Source organism: Meriones unguiculatus, chromosome 5 (assembly GCF_030254825.1).
Source record: "Meriones unguiculatus strain TT.TT164.6M chromosome 5, Bangor_MerUng_6.1, whole genome shotgun sequence".
Lineage (NCBI taxonomy): Eukaryota > Metazoa > Chordata > Mammalia > Rodentia > Muridae > Meriones > Meriones unguiculatus.
Genome location: NC_083353.1, coordinates 130,886,181 through 130,906,764, shown reverse-complemented (window position 1 = coordinate 130,906,764; position 20,584 = coordinate 130,886,181). Strand labels below are relative to the sequence as shown.

Genomic DNA, 20,584 nt, shown 5'->3' with positions numbered 1-20,584 from the left:
TTTAGAGGGGCAGAGAAAGGAGATGAAGGGCGTCCTGGACCCAGTGTCAGGCACTTTGTTAAGTAACTTGCATGTGTCACTAACCAACTTAGTTTGGTGAGTACCCAGTTTTAGAGATGCGGGGATTATGAGTCGGGGTTACTAAGTAGTTTGCTCCAGTCAGTCCTGAGTAATCAGTAGCGTTCCTGGACCACCTCACCCCACTCAAGCCTGTGCTCACTCTCGTTCATTGCTCTGCAGAAATGAGAGCCGTGGTCCTGCTTGCTTTGCCTATTTCCAAGCTGCGCCATGTCACATGGTGAACTATTTGGGGGGAAGGCTGTGGGACAACTATTTTGGAGACGTGGAACAAATTTCTCTGAGTGTCGGTGCCCAAAGCTGGAAGACTTTAATGAGGTCAGCTGGTGCCCTTCTGTGCTGCTTCCTTCTTTCAGAGCTTCCGCGTCTCCTCACTGACCCACAGAACATGGAGTCCCGCTTGCCCGCCTGTCAAGCTCGCTCCCCTTCCACCCACCCGTTTGCCTTTCCGAGGTTGTTTCCTTCTGGTTGCACAGTGTGTCCCCCATCAAACTGACCCGCTCTAGATGTCCTCCTGGTTCTTTCCTGAAGTGACTCTCTCTCCATTTTCCCTCCAGATGTCTTTTTGAGCATTCTGCCATGCTTAAAAGCCTGCCCTCCATCTTGGCGTTTCTCACCAAACCCTCCTTTGACCAGCAGCAGCCTTGCTTGCCCCACTTCTGCCGTGCACGGCACACTTTAGGGGTTAGTTGTTGGTGTTCATCTTTCGATCTCTCTTGATGGGTATTCAGAACTTAGATGATAGGGAACGTCAAGGATGTGAAAACAGAAAGAACTCTAAAAGCCTGTGTGCCCGGGTTGACATTGTGCTTCAGACTTGTGGTAAGTGAAAGTTCACAGAGATATGAACAATCTCACTATCCCCAAGAGGAGAAACAACAGAGGGAACCTCCTTGCCAGATGTTCAGATGCCAACCTAGGGAGTGCGGAAGGTTAAAACGGCGGATAGCATGCCTCCTCCAGAAGAGAAGAAAAACTCCAGCAAAAGCTCTTCTGTACTCACCAGACAGGAGACTGCAGCTGGTATGCTAACTCACAGTGCTAACTCAGCACTTGGAGGCCCAAGGCAAAAACTTTGCCCCAAGTTCAGTTATCAGTGCTGAGTTTCAGGCCAGCCTGGTCTACAAAATGAAACTATATCTCCAAAAAGAAAAAAATTTAAATTACTTTAAAAGTATTCAAATGATGTGTGTGTACGTGTGTGTTATTATATGTTTGTGTAGGTGTGTGCAGGTGTGCATACACAGGGAGGCCAGAGCTCAATGTTGAGTGTCTGTCTTGACCGTGAGCTACCTCAGTTTTTGAGTCAGGGTCTCTCACTGAACTTGCAGCTCATCGATTTGGCTAGGCTGGCTAGCTGACTGGCTGGTTGGCCAATGAGCTCCAAGGATCCACCTCTCTCTGCCCACTCCTCCACAGTTCTGGGGTATGTTCCGCTGCACCCAGCTTCTTATGCGCACTAGCTACAAACTCAGGTTCTCACACTTATATAGCAGGCGCCTCACTGACTCAGCCATCTACTCAGGGGTTTCAGATGCTCTAAAGATGCTCAAGAAATGCGACAGATGGGCAAGTGCACGAAACAGAAAAGACAATTCACAGCTTGAACAAGAGCCACAAACATGAAAGGATGAGACAGCAATGTGAGAACAGAGCTCTCAACAAATTAAATAAAAATAGTTGTGGAGCTTGGCTCCTCAGGAACAGACTAGCTAAAGCAGCAGTGGCTAGGGAGGAAGCCTGACAAAGGAGATGAGTGGCCTCTGCAGTGCAGAGTGTAAAGCACGGATGGAGCTGAGAACACTGGAAGATGGCGTGTTCTCCTGTGTCACGGACAGACGCTGTTAGAGTGGCTGAGAGTTCTGCACTGCGGAGAGCCATGAGAACACAGTTACATTCTTCACAGAAGTGAGAAAAAACCCCAAAATTCACAGGAGAGAAATGCATGCACGTCAGTGACCGGCGCTTGAGAAACTGCAGGAGAATGAAGCCCAGCTCTTCCCACACAGAACAACAGTCGGCCCGCCCCAGGACTGGAGAGTGACTCAGTGGCTGAGGGCACTTGCGGCTCTTGCAGAGGACAAAGTTCTGTGCCCGGAACCCACGCTGGGTGTCTTACATCGACTTGTAGCTCAGACTTTGGGGATCTGATGCCCTCTTCTGGTCTCTACAGGCACCTGCACTCGTGTGTACACACACTAGACACACTACACACACATACACTGAAAGAATGATATTAATAAATTTTAAATGACTGAAAGTGGACCAAAAGCCTTAAGGTCAAAACACCAGAGGAAAATGCAGTGGTCATTTCAAGACTGCATGATATATATGTAGAAATAGCCCTCTGGTTCAGACTCCAGCAGCTCAGGGGTAAAAGCCAGAGTTGACAAATGAGGCCACAGCACACTACAGGGCTTCTGCAGAGCCATGGAGGCCATTGCTAGAGTGAAGACAGCCCGGAGCATGGAAGTTCTTCCCAGCTATGCACTGAAGATCTACTGTCCAGAACACAGAGAGTCCAAGAACTAGTGGACAGACTGACTGGACAGACTTTTTTAAAAAGAAGTATAAATGGCCAGTAAAGGGAAAGCAAGCCAAAATGGCCCTGAAATTTAGTCTCACCACAGGCCACAATCAAGGAAATAAACAACAGCTAATGCTGAGAAACAAGGAAAGAGCCCCATCACTGTGGGTGGGGATATGAATTAGTACAGCTACTACCAAAAAAAACTTGGAAGAGCGTCTCAATCCTACACCTGAAACTTCCATATGGGCCAGTGGGGTTCATCAGTACACCCAGGATACAGGTTGGCATTCCACAGAGATTCCAGTGTGCCTGCATTGTGGTGATCTCCACAGTGGCCAGGGGCTGGCCTCCACTCAGTACTCATGAGCTGACGAATAGGTAAAGGAAATGGTATGGGGTCATAAATGGTCTTTATTCAGCCATGAAGAAGAGCTGAACCATGCCATCTCAGTAAAATGGATAGAACGTGTGATCATCATGTTAAGTGAGGAAAGCCAGACTCATCAAGACAGTAACCGCACACTTACCCACGTGTGGAATCTAGAAAAGACGTAAGATTAGAAGTTGTGTTTTGGAGAAGAGGCAGGGTTGGGGGTAATAGGTGATATGGGTGGAATATGATCAAAAAGCTTTACATTCCAGTAGAATGTTGAGGCAAAGCCATGTTCTACATGAATATGTTAGTAAGAGTCTGTGAAAAGGGAAGACATGAAATATAAGAAAGGAAGCTTGGAGGTTGAGCCACAGACCACGTGGTGTTTTTGTTTTGACTTGGTGTGTGTCCGGGTTAGGAGTGTAATTACAGAGGAAATGTAAACTCTGAAAAGCCATGTGAAGCTATGCAATCTCTCTATAATATCTACAAAGCAGGCAGCATCTGCTTCTGAGAGTGCCAGTCTGGAAAGTTCTTAAAGCCATCGCTTCAAAATGATGCCCTGAGCTCTTCTAGCTCTGATCACCAGGCACTGAGATCGTGGCTCACGGAGCAGAACAAATTCAGTCTCTCCGGGTGGTGACATTTTAACCAGCCAACATTTTCTAACAATAAAATCTGATCCCACAGTTGTTACGTTAGTCACCATTCAAACCGAGAGCCCCGTTGGAACTCATGACTGTCTCTAGTGAGTGAATCTAAACTGAACTTGAACATTTTGGTCAGGATAGAAGTATGATGCCTGTTTGCCAGTGTGCAGGGAAGTTTAACTCCAGGCAAGAAAGCTACCCTGCCTCACCAAAGAGCGTGAAGCTGTGAGGAGGTGGTTGTGACTTCTTAGTTTTCTGAGACAGGGTTTCACCATGTGGCCTTGGCTGTTCTGAAGCCCACTGTGCAGGCTGGCCTCAGACTCACAGAGCTGCTTCCCGAGCGTCCGTTTGTGTCTCTCCCTCCACTTATGTCCTGTGTGTCACACATATACCCTGGACATTTGTTCTTTTTAAAGAAAGCTCTCAAGGAAGGATGCAGTGTTGGGAAAGGAAGAGCGGGGAGAACAGGCAGCTCATTCCTCTTTGCCATGCCAGGCTTCCTGGCAGAGGAAAGCAGGGAGATGAGGGGAGCAGAATTCCCAAAAGACAAAAGGACTGGAACTTGCCGCATTTTATACTTAGAAGCAGGGCTTCAGGCTGTGTTTACAGGAGGGTTCACTAATTGCCCAGTCATTTTTTAGAATGCATTACACGTGTTTCTGGCTAATTATAATTAAATATAAGGTGTTCTGTTTTCATTTCTTGCTGTTCTATTGTGCTGGAGTATGGAAACGGAAACTGTGGACTTTGCCAAAGGAGAGATGCTGCATAAAAAGCAATGTGACATTTTTTACGTCTATGTTTTAAAAACTCTTAACCACGGAGCAAACAAAGCTACTAAATGTTATTGGTGTGAGTCATTCTCTATTGGAAATTTTCTTTTTGCTTATTTCCCATCTCCCTAAAACAAGTACACATTATTTCTAAAGGAGAGATAATAATTTATCAATTTGACTTAATAGATTATTAGCATAATAACTCTCCAGACATTTCCTTTTCCAGGAAAGCAAAGTGCTGATTAGTTTTGGCATCTATTAGAGAAAGCAATCATTTCATCAGAAGTTTTTCCTGCAGAGCCGGGGTGTGTAGGCAAATGCTTGGCCACTGTGCTACAGTGCCAGTCTCCAGTGTGTGAGAACTGAGGGGCACTAAAAAAGAGAGAGTAGGAAAGGGAGAGGAAGTCTGAAAATGACAAAAGCAGGGCTTATGCATTCTGCAATTCTAAAAGCTATTGTTGTGCAGATTTATCCATGAATCTGTTTGAGGATTCTTTTGTACCATACACTTTCATGTATATATCTGCATATATGCACACCTATACACATGTATAAGGCAAACCATCACCTTCAGCCTGTAGAAACAACCTATAGATTGTCAGAATCTAATCGTAACTCATGCGTCTGACCTTCTCCTCTGTCTTTTCACAGTTTCACTCCTTTTGTAGTTTTTTTCTCAGTGTTATGTGTATAGGTATTTTGCCTGCATATGCAGGCCTGTGTACCATGCACATGGCTGATGCCCACAGAGGCCGGAAAAGGCCTAGGATTGTAAGACCTGGGGTCTCACAGCTCAGGAGTTCAATCGCGCCCTTCCCAGAAACTCCCCCAGACCAAGACTCGTTGCAAAAGCAAGAGGTTTATTAACCATTGTACAACGGGGTCACCCCTGCTGGTCAGCAAAGAGTGGCACCGGGAAACAAAGGCCTTTAGGTTTTTAAAAGAAAAATTGGGGGAGATTTGAAGTTCTAGTTTTGGCAATTTAGGATTGGATGAGGAAGCTATAAAGTAAGATAACTGGTTAGTCTTAGGTGCTCAAGCTTGGCCAGCCCTGCCAAGTGTGGATGCAGCTGCACTTTAAGGTGGGGGTGGTTAGCTCATCCTTGAAGATTAGGGCTGCGGGCTCTTGGCTGGAGGTCAAAAGCTACTCAGAAGAAGTCTAGGTTTGTTGCTAAGAAACGCTATCTCAAGGACAAGGGTCTGGTCCTCCTTTTGCTGAGTAAAGGTCATTGCTTACTTGCCCTTTTTTTATATCTGTCCTCACAGATAGGGTCACATTCCTTCACTCTCTGGAAAGGTACTAAGAGGCTTTAGCTTAACCTGGACCTAAAACTCAAAACTATAGGCTTTAGAGGACATATAGGTTACAAAGTTAGCCTAACCCATTCAGGATCCCCCTGAAACTGGAGCCATGGATGGCTATGAGCTGCAGGTGGGAGCCGGGAACCGAACCTTGGTCCTTGGTTCAAGAGCAGCCAGTGCTCTTAACCAGGGAGCCACCTCTTCAGCCCTGTAAGCAGTTTTCTTAAACAACATTTAGTCTAAAGCATCCAGTTCGTCCCCAGATAATTGCAAAGAAAGATCACACTCATACTGCCTTAGGATGCTTTTTGGATCCTAACTGAACACACTCTGACAACAGTCTAGACCTTCTGACTCGGCCATTCCTTTTGGGGCTGAACTCCACCACCCAGAATCTGATGTTTCCCCTTGCCCAACTGTAAAATGGGGTAAGGCTGATTTCATCTCTCCTTAAGGGCTTGTAGCCTGAAAGAGCTTCCCTCTGAGACTCACTGAGAAAAAGCGTCTTCTCAGACGCCAGGTTCTGCGAGAAAGCAAGCATCAGGTCAGGGCGAGTGAGAAATGGTGGGTGACTCCACGGTCTGGGTAAGAGAACTCACCACGGTCTGGGTAAGAGACCTCACCCCTGGCTGTTACGTTGAAGCCAGGCCTCTAGGTGACTGTGGGTGCTGGTGGCTTGTTGGGACCTTTTGAGAGTGAGGCCTAACTGAAGGAAACAGCTCCTTGGGGACACCCGTGGGGGGCATATGTCGCCCTGGCGCTTCCTGCTTCCCCCTCTCTCCTGCCTGCTGTCAGGTTTCTTCCCCCGAGTCTGTCCCCCAGGATTTGCCCTGTTACTGACCTGGGAACATGGAGCAAAGCAGCCATGGACCAGAAGCTCAGAAAGGGTAGCCAGGGTAGAGCCCCCTGACCCTTCTTTCCAGTGTTTGCCGCAAGCAGCGCACAGAGCACAATCAACTAAGTATTGTGACAGCAATTCGGTCTTTTCTCCTGCACAAAAGCGAAGTTTAGAAAGGTAAAGAAGCTGTTCTCTCCGTTGAAAACCCTGGCTCCTCACCCCGGAAGTCAGGCTTGTTACTGTTACTATGGCAACAGCTTCTACACCCGGGCACTGGGGTTTCTCTGGCGGGCTGATCACTGAACGCCAGAGAACAGACCATGCTGCCGCTGCCTTTGTTTAATTATCTTTCAGTCTGTGTTTTTAAGCTCTTGGGTGGATGTGAAACTAGCTAGGGAATCGGTAAAAGGACTTGGGCTTGGGCGCGGGTGGCCTGCCGACCCTGCGGCACCCCGGCTTGGCCAGTTGCCCTCCGGCTTCCGCTTGTTTTCCGAAGTGGGAGACGCTGGGCTGATGATAACAGGTGGATGAAACCGAGCAGTCAGCAAGTGGTCGCGGAGAGCGGGCTGGCTAGTGAGGAGCGTCGCCGCAGCAGGCGCACAGGCTTTCGGGCCTGTCGCAGACCGCCATCCTGCGAATGGTAAGCTTAAAAGCAAAACAACCAAAACCCAGACACACCTACACACCGAGCTGATGGCGGAAGCCGCTACGAAAAAGTAAAACATTGTAAGAAAGTTAGAGACGATTTTGTGAAAGAATGAAGAAATAATGAAAATTTAAAATATTCAGGATACCGTAATTCCTTCATGTATGTTTTTAGCCTCTTTGTCAAAAAAACAGGCCATGTGTAAGAGCGGAGGCTTATATCTGGGTTTCCGTTTTATTCTACTTATCAACGTACCTGCGTTTACACCAGTCCTGTACTTTTTTTTTTTTTTTTTTTTTTTTTTTTTACCGATATAGCTCTGTGGTTTAACTTGAAATATGGAGTGTTGATACATTCACCAATGGTTTTATCATTCAGGATTATTTTGGATATCCTAAGTGTTTCCTGTTTCCATAATGAATTTTGAGATTAGTTTTTCAATTTCTGTGAATAATTGCAGTGGGAATTTTTATAAGGATTGCATTGAATCTGTAAATCATTTTGGTAGGAGAACTGTTCTCACAAAGTTAGTCTTGCTACTCCATGAGCATGGTATGTCTATCTTAAATTTTGTTCTCCAGTATCTTAAAGTAGTCATTGTACATGTCCGTCACTTTAGGTTTATTGTGAGATTTTTTTGAGGCTATTAAAAAAGGTACTGTTTCCCCAACATGTTTCTCAGTGAGTTTGCCTGGTATACAAGAAAGCTGCTGATTTGTGTGTGAGCTTTGTTTCCCTGGGCTTTGTCTGTCAGCTGTGGAAGCTTTCTAGTGGAGTCCTGAGGGCTTTTAACTTATGTAGTCATCTCATCTGCAAATATGGATACTTTTACTTCCTTCTTTCCTCCCCCTCCCCCCTTTCTTCTTGCCTTTTTGGTCTAGCTAAGACTTGAAGCACAGTATTGAACAGGGGTGGGAAGCCTGGACCTCTGCTTTGTTCCTGATTTTAGTTGAAAGTGCTTCACATTTGTTCCATTTTATGTGATGTTGGCTATGGTTTGGTTTTTGGTTTTTTGGTTTTGTTTTGTTTTGTTGGGTTTTTTTTTATATGGCCTCTATTATGTTGGAATATGTTCCCTGTATCACGACATTCCTCCATTCCTCAGGACTTCTAGCATTATGAGTTGCTGGAATTTTTTGTTTGTTTGTTTGTTTGTTTTTGCCAAAGGCCTTTTCTGCATCTAATGAGATGATGAAATGATTTCTGTCCTTGAGTCTTTTTTTGTGGTGTTTTGCACTTATCAGTTTACATACAAAGAATCATCCCTGTGTCTCCAGATGAAGCCAACTTCATTGCAGTGGGTAACATTTTGGATGCATCCTTGAATTTGATAGACAACTCTATTGAGAAACTTTGTGTCTACGTTCATCAGGAAGAATGGCTTGTAACTGTCTGTTATTGTTGGACCTTTACCTGGGTTTGGTTTTAGGGTGATGATGGCTTTGTAAAGATAACCATCTGTGAATCCTGCAGCTGTAATCATGAACTGGCCTAGCATGAGATGCCCACGGGTACTATAATGCGTGAATATCAAAGGGGGTAACCAGCCACTTTTTCATTGGGTTTAAAGGTCACGATAGGAGGAGGCACTCCCTTCTAGTACAGATAACTGGGCCAAAATTGGTGGCTGAATGGTCATAAGCCCCAAGGGGAGAACTAAATGCCATGATTCTGTTAAATGGACATAGTACAAAATTGTTCTCTAAGTCTTCATGTTTATATCTATGGATAAGTGTTTCTTGCAGCCTTATGAAATAACCTTCCTTTTACAGTTAGACGTGAATCAGTCCAGAGATTCACAGCTGGTCAGTGTATAGACTGTAATAGACTGTGGAGTACAAATCTCAAAATGAGACATAGGTGTCACCCTCCCTCAGCTCAGGGATCATGGCGCAAGAGCGGCAGAAAAAGTAAAGCCAGGAGTCATGGATATCTGTAGAAAAACGTCATTTTCTGGGCATGACAGGGCTTTCCCACATACAAACCCACAGTGACTGGGCTGCATGCTTGGGCCTGCATAGGACACAGCAGCCAGCAGTGGTCCTGTACTCCCGTGCACATTAAGGCAGCACTAGTAACCTTTTAAGTTTTAAAACAGAACACATGAATCTGGAAGAGAAGAGTTGGGAGGGATGGGAGCTGGATTCAATCAAAATGTTATATGCAGGTATAAAATTTTTCAACTATTTAAAAAAAAACAACTTAAAGAAAATCCTAACAGTTTGACTTATAGCCAGGCTCTGCTGAACTCTGCTCCATTGCTCCCCTCTTTACCCTCCTCTCCCCTTCTTACTCCTCTCCTTCCCCCTTCCTTCTTCTTTCCTCCCTTCCCTGCCCCTCCCCTGCACTCTCTTTCCCTTCCCTCCTCTCCTCCCTTTCATCTAGGATGGCCAGCAAAGTCACTACATTTTCAAGGATGACTTTGAATTCCTGAGCCCTTTGCTTTTACCTCCTGAATTCTGGAATTACAGATTTGTGCCACTGTCCCCAGTTTATATGGTGCTGGACATTGAACCCAGAGGTCTAACACAAGCACCCCACCAACCAAGGTTAATATCCAGACTGCATTAATGATGATGATGGTGGTGGAATGATCAGAAAGCCTTCCATTTGGGCAGGCAGAGGGCTCATTAAAAAGTGGCAAGGGTCACCAGGTTCAGAGCTGAAAGTGCTGCAGAACTTTAATGATGCCAATCAAACTTGAGCGGACTTCAGACCTCTCTTGCATTCTCTACAATTTCTCAAGAACAGTTATGGCACTGAGGTGGGATCTCGGTTGCTCATGTGTCAGGCTTAGCCCTCTGCGTGGAGCATCTGAGAGATGAGGCCTGGAGGGAAGATGAGGCCTGGAGGGAAGTCTCCCAGGCACCCAGCATTTTCCTGATGGGATCATGGGATCCAGCTACTCCCCACCCCCCTCACACTCACACACACCAGCTCCTCTGTGCTTCCCTCACCCCAACTACCCTGCTGTGGGTTCACCAGACCATGGACTAAACCCTCAAAACTTGGAGCCAGATAAACCTTTCCTCTCTATATGCTCATTGTCTTGTGTTTAAAATAGCAATGGAATGCTGGCTGAGAGCATGGCCAAGCTTTCCCCCTGGCTTACAGTCTCCCAGGGCCAGCTCCTTTGTGGCACTCATGCCCTCAGTGCTGGAAGGACATCCAGAAGGACTTGGTAAGAATCCACTTAGGTATTGTCAGATGGCAGTGCTCTCCAACCGCTGAGAGGAGACAGAGGTCTGGAATTTGTCTGCATCAAACCTTCAAAACAGGCTGCTATGGGACTGAGAACACTGGGCCAGGGCCTCATAGGCCTGCCTTCCTGCCAAGGCTCTCCTGGCCACAGATGACAGCAGCACATGCCCTGGACCACCCACCACGGCAGTTCTGCTCCATCCAGACTGTGCTCACTCTTCACAGTCTTGTAAAGAGCCTGGCACCCCTTGTCGGTTTCACTGGCCCGAGGGTTGCTGTTGATGGTGTATCATGGCGGCTCCTGAAGCAGCTGCAAAGGCTGCAGGGGAGCATGCTTGCTGCTGCCGCTTCCTTTTCTTCAGCTGCTGCTGCCATTGGGTGGTGCGTGTGCGTGTGTGTGTGTGTGTGTGTGTGTGTGTGTGTGCGCGCGTGTGTGTGTTAGAGTTGTGATTGTAATTCAATAACTTGCTTTAGTTGAAGTTTGTGTTTTACATATGGGTCTAAGGTACTTTATGTTATAAGATGTAGGTTTTAAAAATTGCTTTGGTTGAATAAAGCATAGAACATTCAAATCCTGAGAAATACAGATTTATACTTTTAATTTCTAAGAACTACAAGCTCTTTAGCTCTCCTGTAAAGTTTTAAATTTTACTACTGTTTTTGTTTGTTTGTTTCATTTAGTTTTAAGTATTTTTTTCATTTTCAAGCTATTAGGCTTATTTCCTGTTGTTTTTTAATTAATTTACACGTAGCTGGAATTTCATGTCAAAGGGACCCCAGGACCTCATCATAATGAACAGATGGGAAAAAGGAGGCTGTTACCTGTTCTGATAAAACACAAAACAGCATCAAAAGAAAACACATAGAGAAAAAATCAGCCAGACCCCTCCCATTAGGCATGCTGACCCCCACCCCCTGCCCAGACTGCTCTCCACTCAGGTCCTTCATGCCTCCACTTCTCTTTTCACCGAATGTTTGTTCTCTTCAGATTCGGAGTGCCCTGGCCATCAGCACTCCACTGCTTGGCCAGAGGCCTTGGGCAGAGACACTTTCTCCCAGCAACAGTGTGCTCATCTCCTTAGAGACGGAGCTGGGTACGCTCAGCGTGCTCAGGGGGCTGGTGTATCTCCCCTTAAGGATTTCTATACCTGAGGATGATGATGAAGGCCTGATCTTCCTGCCTTCCTCCACCTTCCAAGAGCTGGGGCTGCGGGTGTGGATCACCAAGCCAGGCTTGGAGAATTGTTTCTTCTCTTTTTCACTGTGTTACTTCACTAAGTCTTGACGAACAGAAAGGATGGTCTGCTTCTCCCTTTAGTGCAGGGACTGTGTCTGCTTCTCCCTGCAGTGGGGGGGGGGGGGCTGTGTCTGCTTCTTTCTGCAGTGCGGGGACTGTGTCTGCTTCTCTCTGCAGTGCAGGGACTGTGACTGCTTCTCCCTGCAGTGGGGGGACTGTGTCTGCTTCTCCCTGCAGTGCGGGGACTGGGGGACTGTGTCTGCTTCTCCCTGCAGTGCGGGGACTGGGGGACTGTGTCTGCTTCTCCCTGCAGTGCAGGGACTGTGTCTGCTTCTCTGTGCAATGCAGGGACTGTGTCTGCTTCTCTGTGCAGTGCAGGGACTGTGTCTGCTTCTCTGTGCAGTGCAGGGACTGTGTCTGCTTCTCTGTGCAGTGCAGGGACTGTGTCTGCTTCTCTGTGCAGTGCGGGGACTGTGTCTGCTTCTCCGTGCAGTGGGGGGACTGTGTCTGCTTCTCTCTGCAGTGGGGGGACTGTGTCTGCTTCTCTCTGCAGTTCAGGGACTGTGGGATGCACAGCAAACCACTCACGTTGCCCTGGTTCAACACTCTCCTACCTCTTTCAGCTTCTTTAGTTTCTTCTTAATTTCCACCTAACATGGAGGCAGGCTTCTGTTGTCCTGTGTTTAGTTTGCTTGGATTCCATAGTGCAGGCCTGGGCTGTTTTTTGTTTTTTGTTTTTTTCCTGAGATGCCATTTATTCTGCAGAGGAACGTGGTCCTGCTTTCCCGTCCTGAAACACTTGTCTGTTTTCTGCACTTCGGTGTGGATGTTGTTTTGTCCAGGTTACCGTGACACGCTGCATGCTGTCTCAATTGTTTCTTGCTGTCCTTATCTGTGGTTCTGTTTGCTTAGATGTAAGTTGGGTTGGCCCCTCCTGTGCAAACCTGCAGTGGTGGGCACTTACAGCCAGTGGGTGCTGAAGGGAAGCAGGTCAGCTGCTGGGGTGGCGTGTTCCTGTGATGTCATACCAACAGCTTCTTCCCATCCAGAAGAAGGACTTAAATTCCTTCACCCCATAGTGATGGGAGGTTGGTAACAGCCCATGAGGATTTCCCCAGGAGCCTGCCATACAGATCAGCTGGGTTTATCTCAAACCCAGGGTCTGCAGAGTCTAGGCATGACACAGAGGTTAGGGGTTTTGGGAAACATGCATATGATTTGCTAAAGCCATTATCAGATCTAGCCTCCTCCCTCCAGGTTTTGGGATTTTCAAAAGTGGTTAATTAAAAAACAGGTCTCTCAGGAACCTATTCCATTTGGGGAGGAGGGCTATAAGGGACAGAGCAAAGGGCCGTGGGGGTCAAGCGCTCTTTACTGAGCCTGTGGGCAAGACAATCCAGAAGAGCTCTTCTGCTCATCAAGGGCTGCCTTCCCTAGGGCACTGGACTTCTGGGGCTCCACCCAGCCATTTTGAATCCCAAGGAAAGACAGAGCACACAGGCATGCCCCAGATGTGGGTGTCTCTTTAAGGTTAGTTTATACAAAGCTAAGATGGTGATGTGGAAGAGTGGGCAGGGAGGCCTGTGCTGGATGCCCTAGAACCATGGAAGCCTGCAAAGGGTGGTCTTCTTTGGGAGCGCTTTGTAAGGTCTGGCTACTGCCGTGGCCAGCCAAGCCCTCTCATTACTGGCTAGCAGGGGCTGGGATAGTTTTGGCTGCTACTGGGTAGGACTGAGACAGGGAGAGGAAAATCATGAGTTGTCCACAGTAGCATCCAGCAAATGGTTAGTTAAAAAACCTGCACCACAAGGCTTTTGGCGTGGGTTTCTACGGAAAAGAAGTGAAAAATGCAGCGTTTCGTTTAGTTGCCAGCACTTCCTGAGCAGGTATGGGGCAGAGAGGTGCGCTAACCAGCCCTTAGCCCCGGTGTGGGCTGCAGTGGAAACACAGAATGGACCTGCTGAGCCTGCTCTGCAGGGTCCACTGCCCATCCCCGCAGGCCCTTAGCGAGTCACCATGACAGGTGACCTACCCAAGTGCCATTGTCGCTCACCTGGCCTGACCTTTCCCATACCTGCTTGGCCCCGAGCTAAGGAAGTTTTCCCATAGCCGGGGCCCAGCTGTGTTCTGGGTACTCAGGCTTGATCGGGGTGGCCTGTGGGCTTCTGTCCTTGCTGACCTGCAGCAGCCTGGGAACATGAAGTCAGAAGAGGCAATTTGCCTTCACCCGGCCTTGCCCTCCTCAGCTGGCACCTTCTGCAGTCACAGATGGGCTTAGAGCTTTGCCCAGAGGGATCAGCAGGCCCCTTGTGGAGCCGCAGTGGGGAATACAGGATGGTCCAGGTTGGCATGCTCTGCCTGGGCCACTCACTGCCTCTTCCTGCCCTTCAGAGCAGACAGGGTAAAGCTGTGCCTCTCCTCTTCATGCTATGTCTGCACAGGCTTGGAATTGCTCATGCAGACAGGAAAGGGAGATGCTGAGCTCTGGGCTGACCTCTCCGCAGTCCCGAGTGCCCAGGCCCTTCCTGTGCGGTGGTGTGAATGCCTCACATACCTGCTGAACTCTTGGCTCTCTCACCTCTGCTCTCCCCTCCAGTGACTCACATGCTGAGCCTTTAACCCCTGGGGCTGTATGTGAAGCTAGGACCTTAAACAAAGCTTTTAAAGATAAATGAGGTTGTGATCCAAAAGTGGAGGGCACGCCTGTGAAGGATTTCTGCTTAGTTCAAAGTAGGAAGAGCAACATCTAATCCATCTTTGAGGCAGGACACATACCTTTAGTCCTGGCCACACCGGCTGCTGGAAGGACTTGGAAAAAAAGAAGCTTTTGCTCTCTTCCTGCCTTGCTCTGCCTTGCTAGCATGCCCATTCCTTTACTTCTTCGGGATTTCAGCCTATACTGAAGACCAGCTGAGACAGATAGTTGACTGAGCAACTGCTGGATTCTTGGGCTTCCCACTCATAGCCAGTCATTGTTGGATTAGCTGTGCTACAGCCTGTATGTGTGTGTACATACATATATGTGTGTGTACGTATAAACACGTGTGTGCGCACACACACACACACACACATGTATATATATAGAGAGAGGAGAGAGAGTCATTCTAGAAGTTCTGCTACTCTAGAGACCCTGACTAACACACCTTATAAGGAGTGGAAGAGACCTCAGAGATGAGCTTTCAGTGGAAAAATTGGATAAGAAGCAAGAAAAGGCGGCTGCCTGCAAGCTGGGGAGAGGTGCCTTGCCTGCAAACTCCCCGGCTACCCTGACCTTGGACTCCTAGCCTGAAACTACGAGGAAAGGAATCCATGATCGGTCACAGTAGCTCCTGGGGACTCACACCTCAGCCGGCAGTTTGGTTGCCATGCTGGGCCTGCCCCCTGCCTCGTGGGCGTGCTCAGCTTGGTGCTTTGCCTGTGGTCAATCAGCATAGGTCATTCAGCTCTTGTGGCCTCAGAGGGCAGGGCTCACTGCCCGGAATGCTGCCTCCTGGAGCTTTGGATCTCTGAAGTGTCTAAGGTTGACTAAACCTTGATTTACCCAGACTATTTTGAATTGTGTTTGTGGGTGTCAACTTGAAAAGAAAAACACAGCTCTTGCCTTAAAGGGAATAAGCAATAGTTTACTCTGGAGCCGATTTAAGTGACCATGGTCCAAGAATACAAATTTAGGTTAACCCAAATTCCATGTTCCAATGTAGAAGCAGTGTCTTGAGGTTGTACAAAACAAAGAATGCCAAAAATCGAGGAAAATTTAAAATATATGGGTAGGTAAAGCGGAGAGGTTGTTTCAGCAAGATGGAGGCAGCTTTTCTGTAGGCCCCTGAGACTGCCTGATGACCTTCTTAGCTTTAGGTCAGCTGAGGCCAGTGCTGTGCTAGGTTAATGGATTCCAAGGGCGTTCTGTGTCACTCACAGGGTGCTAGTCCTGCCACAGGTGAGCAAAGCGTGGCTGTCCTGGGTGCTCCACCTTGAGATGAGGCAATTAGCTCTGGCATTCCGGCCTCTGCACACCACTGTAGTTTTAGACAGTAATTCAGTCTTTGCGGGGCGGCATTTTGTAGGAATTCTTGTTCACATGGGAGGCCAGAGCCATAGCTGAGCAGCACAAATTGGATTAGATTAGTTATATTTAAAAAATAAAAATAAAAAGGGCAACAGTAGGAATATTTGGAGTGGGGAGAGTTAGGGAGAAGAGTAAGGCACATATACTCACATGTGGAGACGGAGCCTTCTGCTCCCCTCTTGTCTGGTAGCACTGAACCCAGGGCCTCCGTCTCCTGGATGAGCACTCTCCCCTGAGCTCTCCCCCAACCTTCTGTTCACATTTGATTTTGATGCAGACTCTCACAAAGCTGCCAAGCTGGCCTTAAACTCCATTTCTTAGCCCGAAGCCTTGAGCTTGTGATCCTCCTGCCTGAGCCTCGGGAGTAGCCAGGAGAAAAGTCTGTCCCACCAGGCCTAGCTGGAACTAAAAGCAGACAGTGTGCAAGAGCTGCTCAGCTATCGCTCAGTAAGTGAGCTAGAGAGCAGTGCTCACACGCAGAGGGTGATCTACCATCTCAGCCCTCCAGCTGCCGGTCCTCACGATGCCTGGAGGCTCTCTATCTCCCCTGTCCCCAGTCTCTGTGCTCCAGTCCGACTGCAGAGAAACCGGAACGAGGCATAGGCCTGGGGCCTGCCACTTTTCAGTAGAGTGACATACTCATGGACCAACTGTGTAGAGACAAAGGAAAAGAGAGAGAGAAAAAATTTAAAAAAAAAGGGGGAGGCATAAAGGTATCTTTAAACCAAATGGTAACATTGATGTAAAATAAAGTACCTTCTAAAATGCCCAGCAGAACCAATCCCAATTCTTCTTCCTCTTCCTCAACCCACACAGGTCTGCCCTCTCAGCAGGGCCCTGGGTCCCTTCCTTTCCACTTTCTTTTTATTATTATTTTTTATTTGTTACAATTTATTCACTTTGTATCCCAGCTATAGCCGCCTTCCTCATCCTCTCCCAATCCCACCCTCCCTCCCTTATCTCCTCTGTCCCTCCCCAAGTCCACAGATAGGGGAGGTCTTTCTCCCCTTCCCTCTCACCTAGGTCTCATCAAGGGCTGGCTGCATTGTCCTCCTCTGTGGCCTGATAAGGCTGCTCCCCTTGTCCCTCCTCAGGGGGAGGTGATCCATGAGCCAGCCACTGAGTTCATGTCAGAGGCAGTCCCTGTTCTCCTTACCTGTTCCCCTTACTAGGGTACCCACTTGGAGACTGAGCTGCCATGGACTACATCTGAGCAGGGGTTCTAGGTTATCTCCATGAATGGTCCTTTGGTTGGAGTATCAGTCTCAGAAAAGTCACCTGTGCTCAGATTTTTTGGTTCTGTTGCTCTCCTTGTAGAGCTCCTGTTCCCTCCAGGTCTTTCTGTCTCCCCCTTCTTTCATAAGATTCCATGCACTCTGCCCAAAATTTGGCTATGAGTCTCAACATCTGCTTTAAACTCTGCTGGGTAGAGCCTTTGAGGCCCTCTGTATAGGCTGTCTATTCCCTGCTTTCTCCTACTTCCCATGTCCTTCCTGTTTGCCTTTCTGAATGAGGATTGATCATCTTACCCAGGGCCATCGTCCTTGCTAAGCTTCTTTAGGTGTACATATTTTAGTATGTTTATCCTAAATCATATGTCTAATATCCACTTATGACTGAGTATATACCATTCGTGTCTTTCTGCTTCTAGGTTATCTCACTCAGGATGATCTTTTCTATTTCCTACCATTTGCCTATAAATTCCTCCATTGCTAGTAGGAATGTAAACTTGTACAACCACTTTGGAAGTCAATCTGGTGCTTTCTCCGACAATTAGGAATGGTGGTTTCTCAGACAATTAGGAATAGTGCTTCCTCAAGATCCAGCTATACCACTCCTAGGCATATATCCAAAATATACAAAAGTAAACAACAAGGACATTTGCTCAACCATATTCATAGCTTTATGTGTAGTTGCCAGAATCTGGAAACAACCCTGATGTTTCTCCACATACTTTTTCTTCCACCCTTGATGAACATTACATACTCAATTCCAGAGAAAAACTTGTGCCGGTTAAAGTTCCAAAGGTCTTTTCAAAGGCAACAATAAAACCTATAGTGTGTTTTTACCACCAATTTTCTTATCACAGCTCATCTCCTTAAATCTTGATGGCTCACACAGACTTTTCTGTCCTTCCAGAAAGCAGTTCCCTGAGTCTGGAATCCTATTGTTCCTGCAGAGTAGAATGGCTGGCAATTGAGGTGGCCTGGTCCCCAACAGGTGACAGGCAGCCGTCTGTGCCTGGGAATTCAGCATGTCAGGACCTCATACATTAAAGAAAATCAACTAACAGGGATAAAGTTTTCCTGCTTATTTGTGTCCTTCTGTGTTATTTTGTTGTCTCTAACTCTTCATGAATCTCCTCATAAGATGTGTCTGGGACCCCACATCCCACAGAGTTAGTCTTTCCCCGGCTACTTCCTTTTCCTTGCTTGGCCACTCACTGACAGCGGGAAACAGGCCCCAGCAAATCACTTCATCCATCTCAGGCTTTCCTTTGCTTGCCTGTCTTACAAGGGAAATGAGTGAGTTTCCTTGCCTCTCTTCACTTCCAGAGTCTATATGACGATGGAGGTAGTGAGTTGTCTTTTCATGGATGGCTAGTCTTAAGCCAGAAGATGCTTCGCATTTTCCATCAGCCAAGAAGTCAACTGTGTCTTTGGAGGTAAAAGGAAATCCAACCCACAAGTAATGATAACAGAAAAAGGAGTCAGCCATAGCCCATCTCACACTGATTTCTTAATGAAATAAGATCCTTCACCTTACACCATGATGCTTGGCATGAGAACGAAGGGCACATTCAGAGAACGCCGATGGCTGGTCCTACAGGGCTGGTCCTACACGGCTGGTCCTGCATAAGCCCTCCTATGCAGACTGCCAGCTGAACCCCGTGAAAGCCAGCAATCCAGGCACTGGTCACCTTCACAGAGTTCAGCAAACACTGAACTTTTAAGAAATGCTTGCAGCATGCTAGATTGCTTTGATTTTAAAACACACATCTTGAAATTGGAAATTGCACTTAATTTTGAACTATGATTCACAAGGCGCTGTGCATGAGTGAGTACACATCCCCTCCCCCACTCAGTGCTGACTGAGTCAGGTGTCTCAGACAAAGCAGCAAAGGGGGTCATTAGCTCCCAAGGGAGCAATCAGGTTAATGTACTGGAAAAAGATCAAGTCTCTAATGTGTGAAGCTTTCAGAAAGTGGCAGATGTTTCTTAAAGGACTACTAACACTAACTGTTGGATGTCTCCTCCTTGTGGCATTATTATTATTGTTACTATTACTGTTTTTAATCAGGATATTGATAGGTATTCCTTGCTGACCTCACTGTGTAGTTCAGGCAGCCCTCAAACTTGTGTCACTCTCTCTGCTTCGGCCTCCTGAGTGCTGGGACAACAGGCATTGTAGGATGCTTTATTGAGTAACTTACTTTTAGTCACGTGTGTGTGTGCATGTATGTGTGTGGCAGGATGTGGCTGACTGATGTGGGCACTGGGAACCAAACCTTGTGCTCTGCAAGAGTAATGTTGTGGTCTGAAGCACAGAGTCATCTCTCGAGGCCAGAGAGGTGTTGGATCCCTGGAAGCTGGAATCCCAGGCAGTTGTGAGCTATACAGCGTGTCCTCAGATGGGAGAGGAACAAGCAACTGAATCAAATTTTTTTACAATAAGATATTGTAACATGACACAGTCCAGAGGTGCATTCACTTGGGCCTTACTATGCTGAAAATGATGTAGGGAGATACTGAAGGTCCTTCTTTCTGACCATCAAACCATTGTCCTGTAAGAGCAGAAGACTGCCTACATACAGTAAAAACACAGGCGTGCTGAGCACACAGCAGTCTCCGGTCTGAGCACAGGCAGTTCTGGCAGTGGTCACTGTGTGGCATGGCATGACAGCGTTCGCAGTGGAAAGTGTGCGTGTGTGCACAGAACCACAGCTGCAGTGTAGTTGCGTGGCACGACACAGGAGAGCGCCATCGGGAACTTGCTCACGTCTGTAATTCCTGTGTAGGTCATATGAGGAATAATTATTTCCAGATCCTAGGTCTAGTGAGTAACTAAAAGGGCGATGACTAGCTAGAGTAGGCGGATTTTAATGTGCGAGGGGAAATAGTCTTCGAAGATGGGAATACAGCTTGGGTTGGTTACAAGCATACTCAAAGCCAGTGGAAATGATTAGATGAAACATGATGTTCATGCTATATGTGGTTCTTAAACTATAAAGTAGGTGAAATGATAGCTAAAAAACCACAATGTTTTTATGAAGACTATCAGGTCAACTTAAAGTTACAATAGGCAACTTGGTCTTTGCATTAAAACCACCTTTAATACCCTTTTCTTTTTAACGAAAAGAATTGGCTACAAGCAAGATGCTTTTTCTAAGTTCATCTAGTTCATGATCATGAATATATGCAATAAAACAGTTATTACCATATTGCTGTGGAATAAATGTACACAACTTAGGAGATTCCTGCATAATGCTCTTCTAGAATGAGAGAAGTCACCCTGACTTCAAGAAATGGAGAAAGGTAATTGCCTGAGCTGTGTGTAAAGTGGGAGAGTGTCTTTCCAGATGATGTTTTCGTAATTCATATTCATATGGTGCATTCCTCCCTAGAGCCTGGCTTTATGGTTGTTCTGCTTTTACCTCATGAAGGACAATCTGGGCATGGTGACATTTAAGTTAGGCATAAAATGACCCATGAGAAGAACATATTGATTGTACGAGGAGCTTTGGGGAAAGTTGCCATGAGAGGAGGAACTGTTCTTTTTAACTTCAAGCTCTTCAAAGCTGTAGGGGAAGAGGGAAGGAGGGACAGTTGGAGGGAAGGAAGGAAGGAGGGAGGGAGGGATTGGGAGTAGGATAGTGGAACAGAGAGA

General features: G+C 47.1%; 1 protein-coding gene across 3 annotated transcripts in view; it reads left to right on the top strand.

Moving 5' to 3' along the window:
• The first annotated feature begins 6,827 nt into the window (after window positions 1-6,827).
• Lmntd1 (lamin tail domain containing 1) overlaps window positions 6,828-20,584 on the top strand; it is a 75,798-nt gene continuing 62,041 nt past the window's right edge. For all 3 annotated transcript variants that reach the window (XM_060384480.1, XM_060384478.1, XM_060384479.1), the window contains exon 1: window positions 6,828-7,187. In XM_060384480.1, coding sequence (XP_060240463.1) covers window positions 7,185-7,187 — 3 coding nt within the window. In that variant the 5' untranslated portion in view covers window positions 6,828-7,184. The remainder of the gene's footprint in view (window positions 7,188-20,584) is intronic.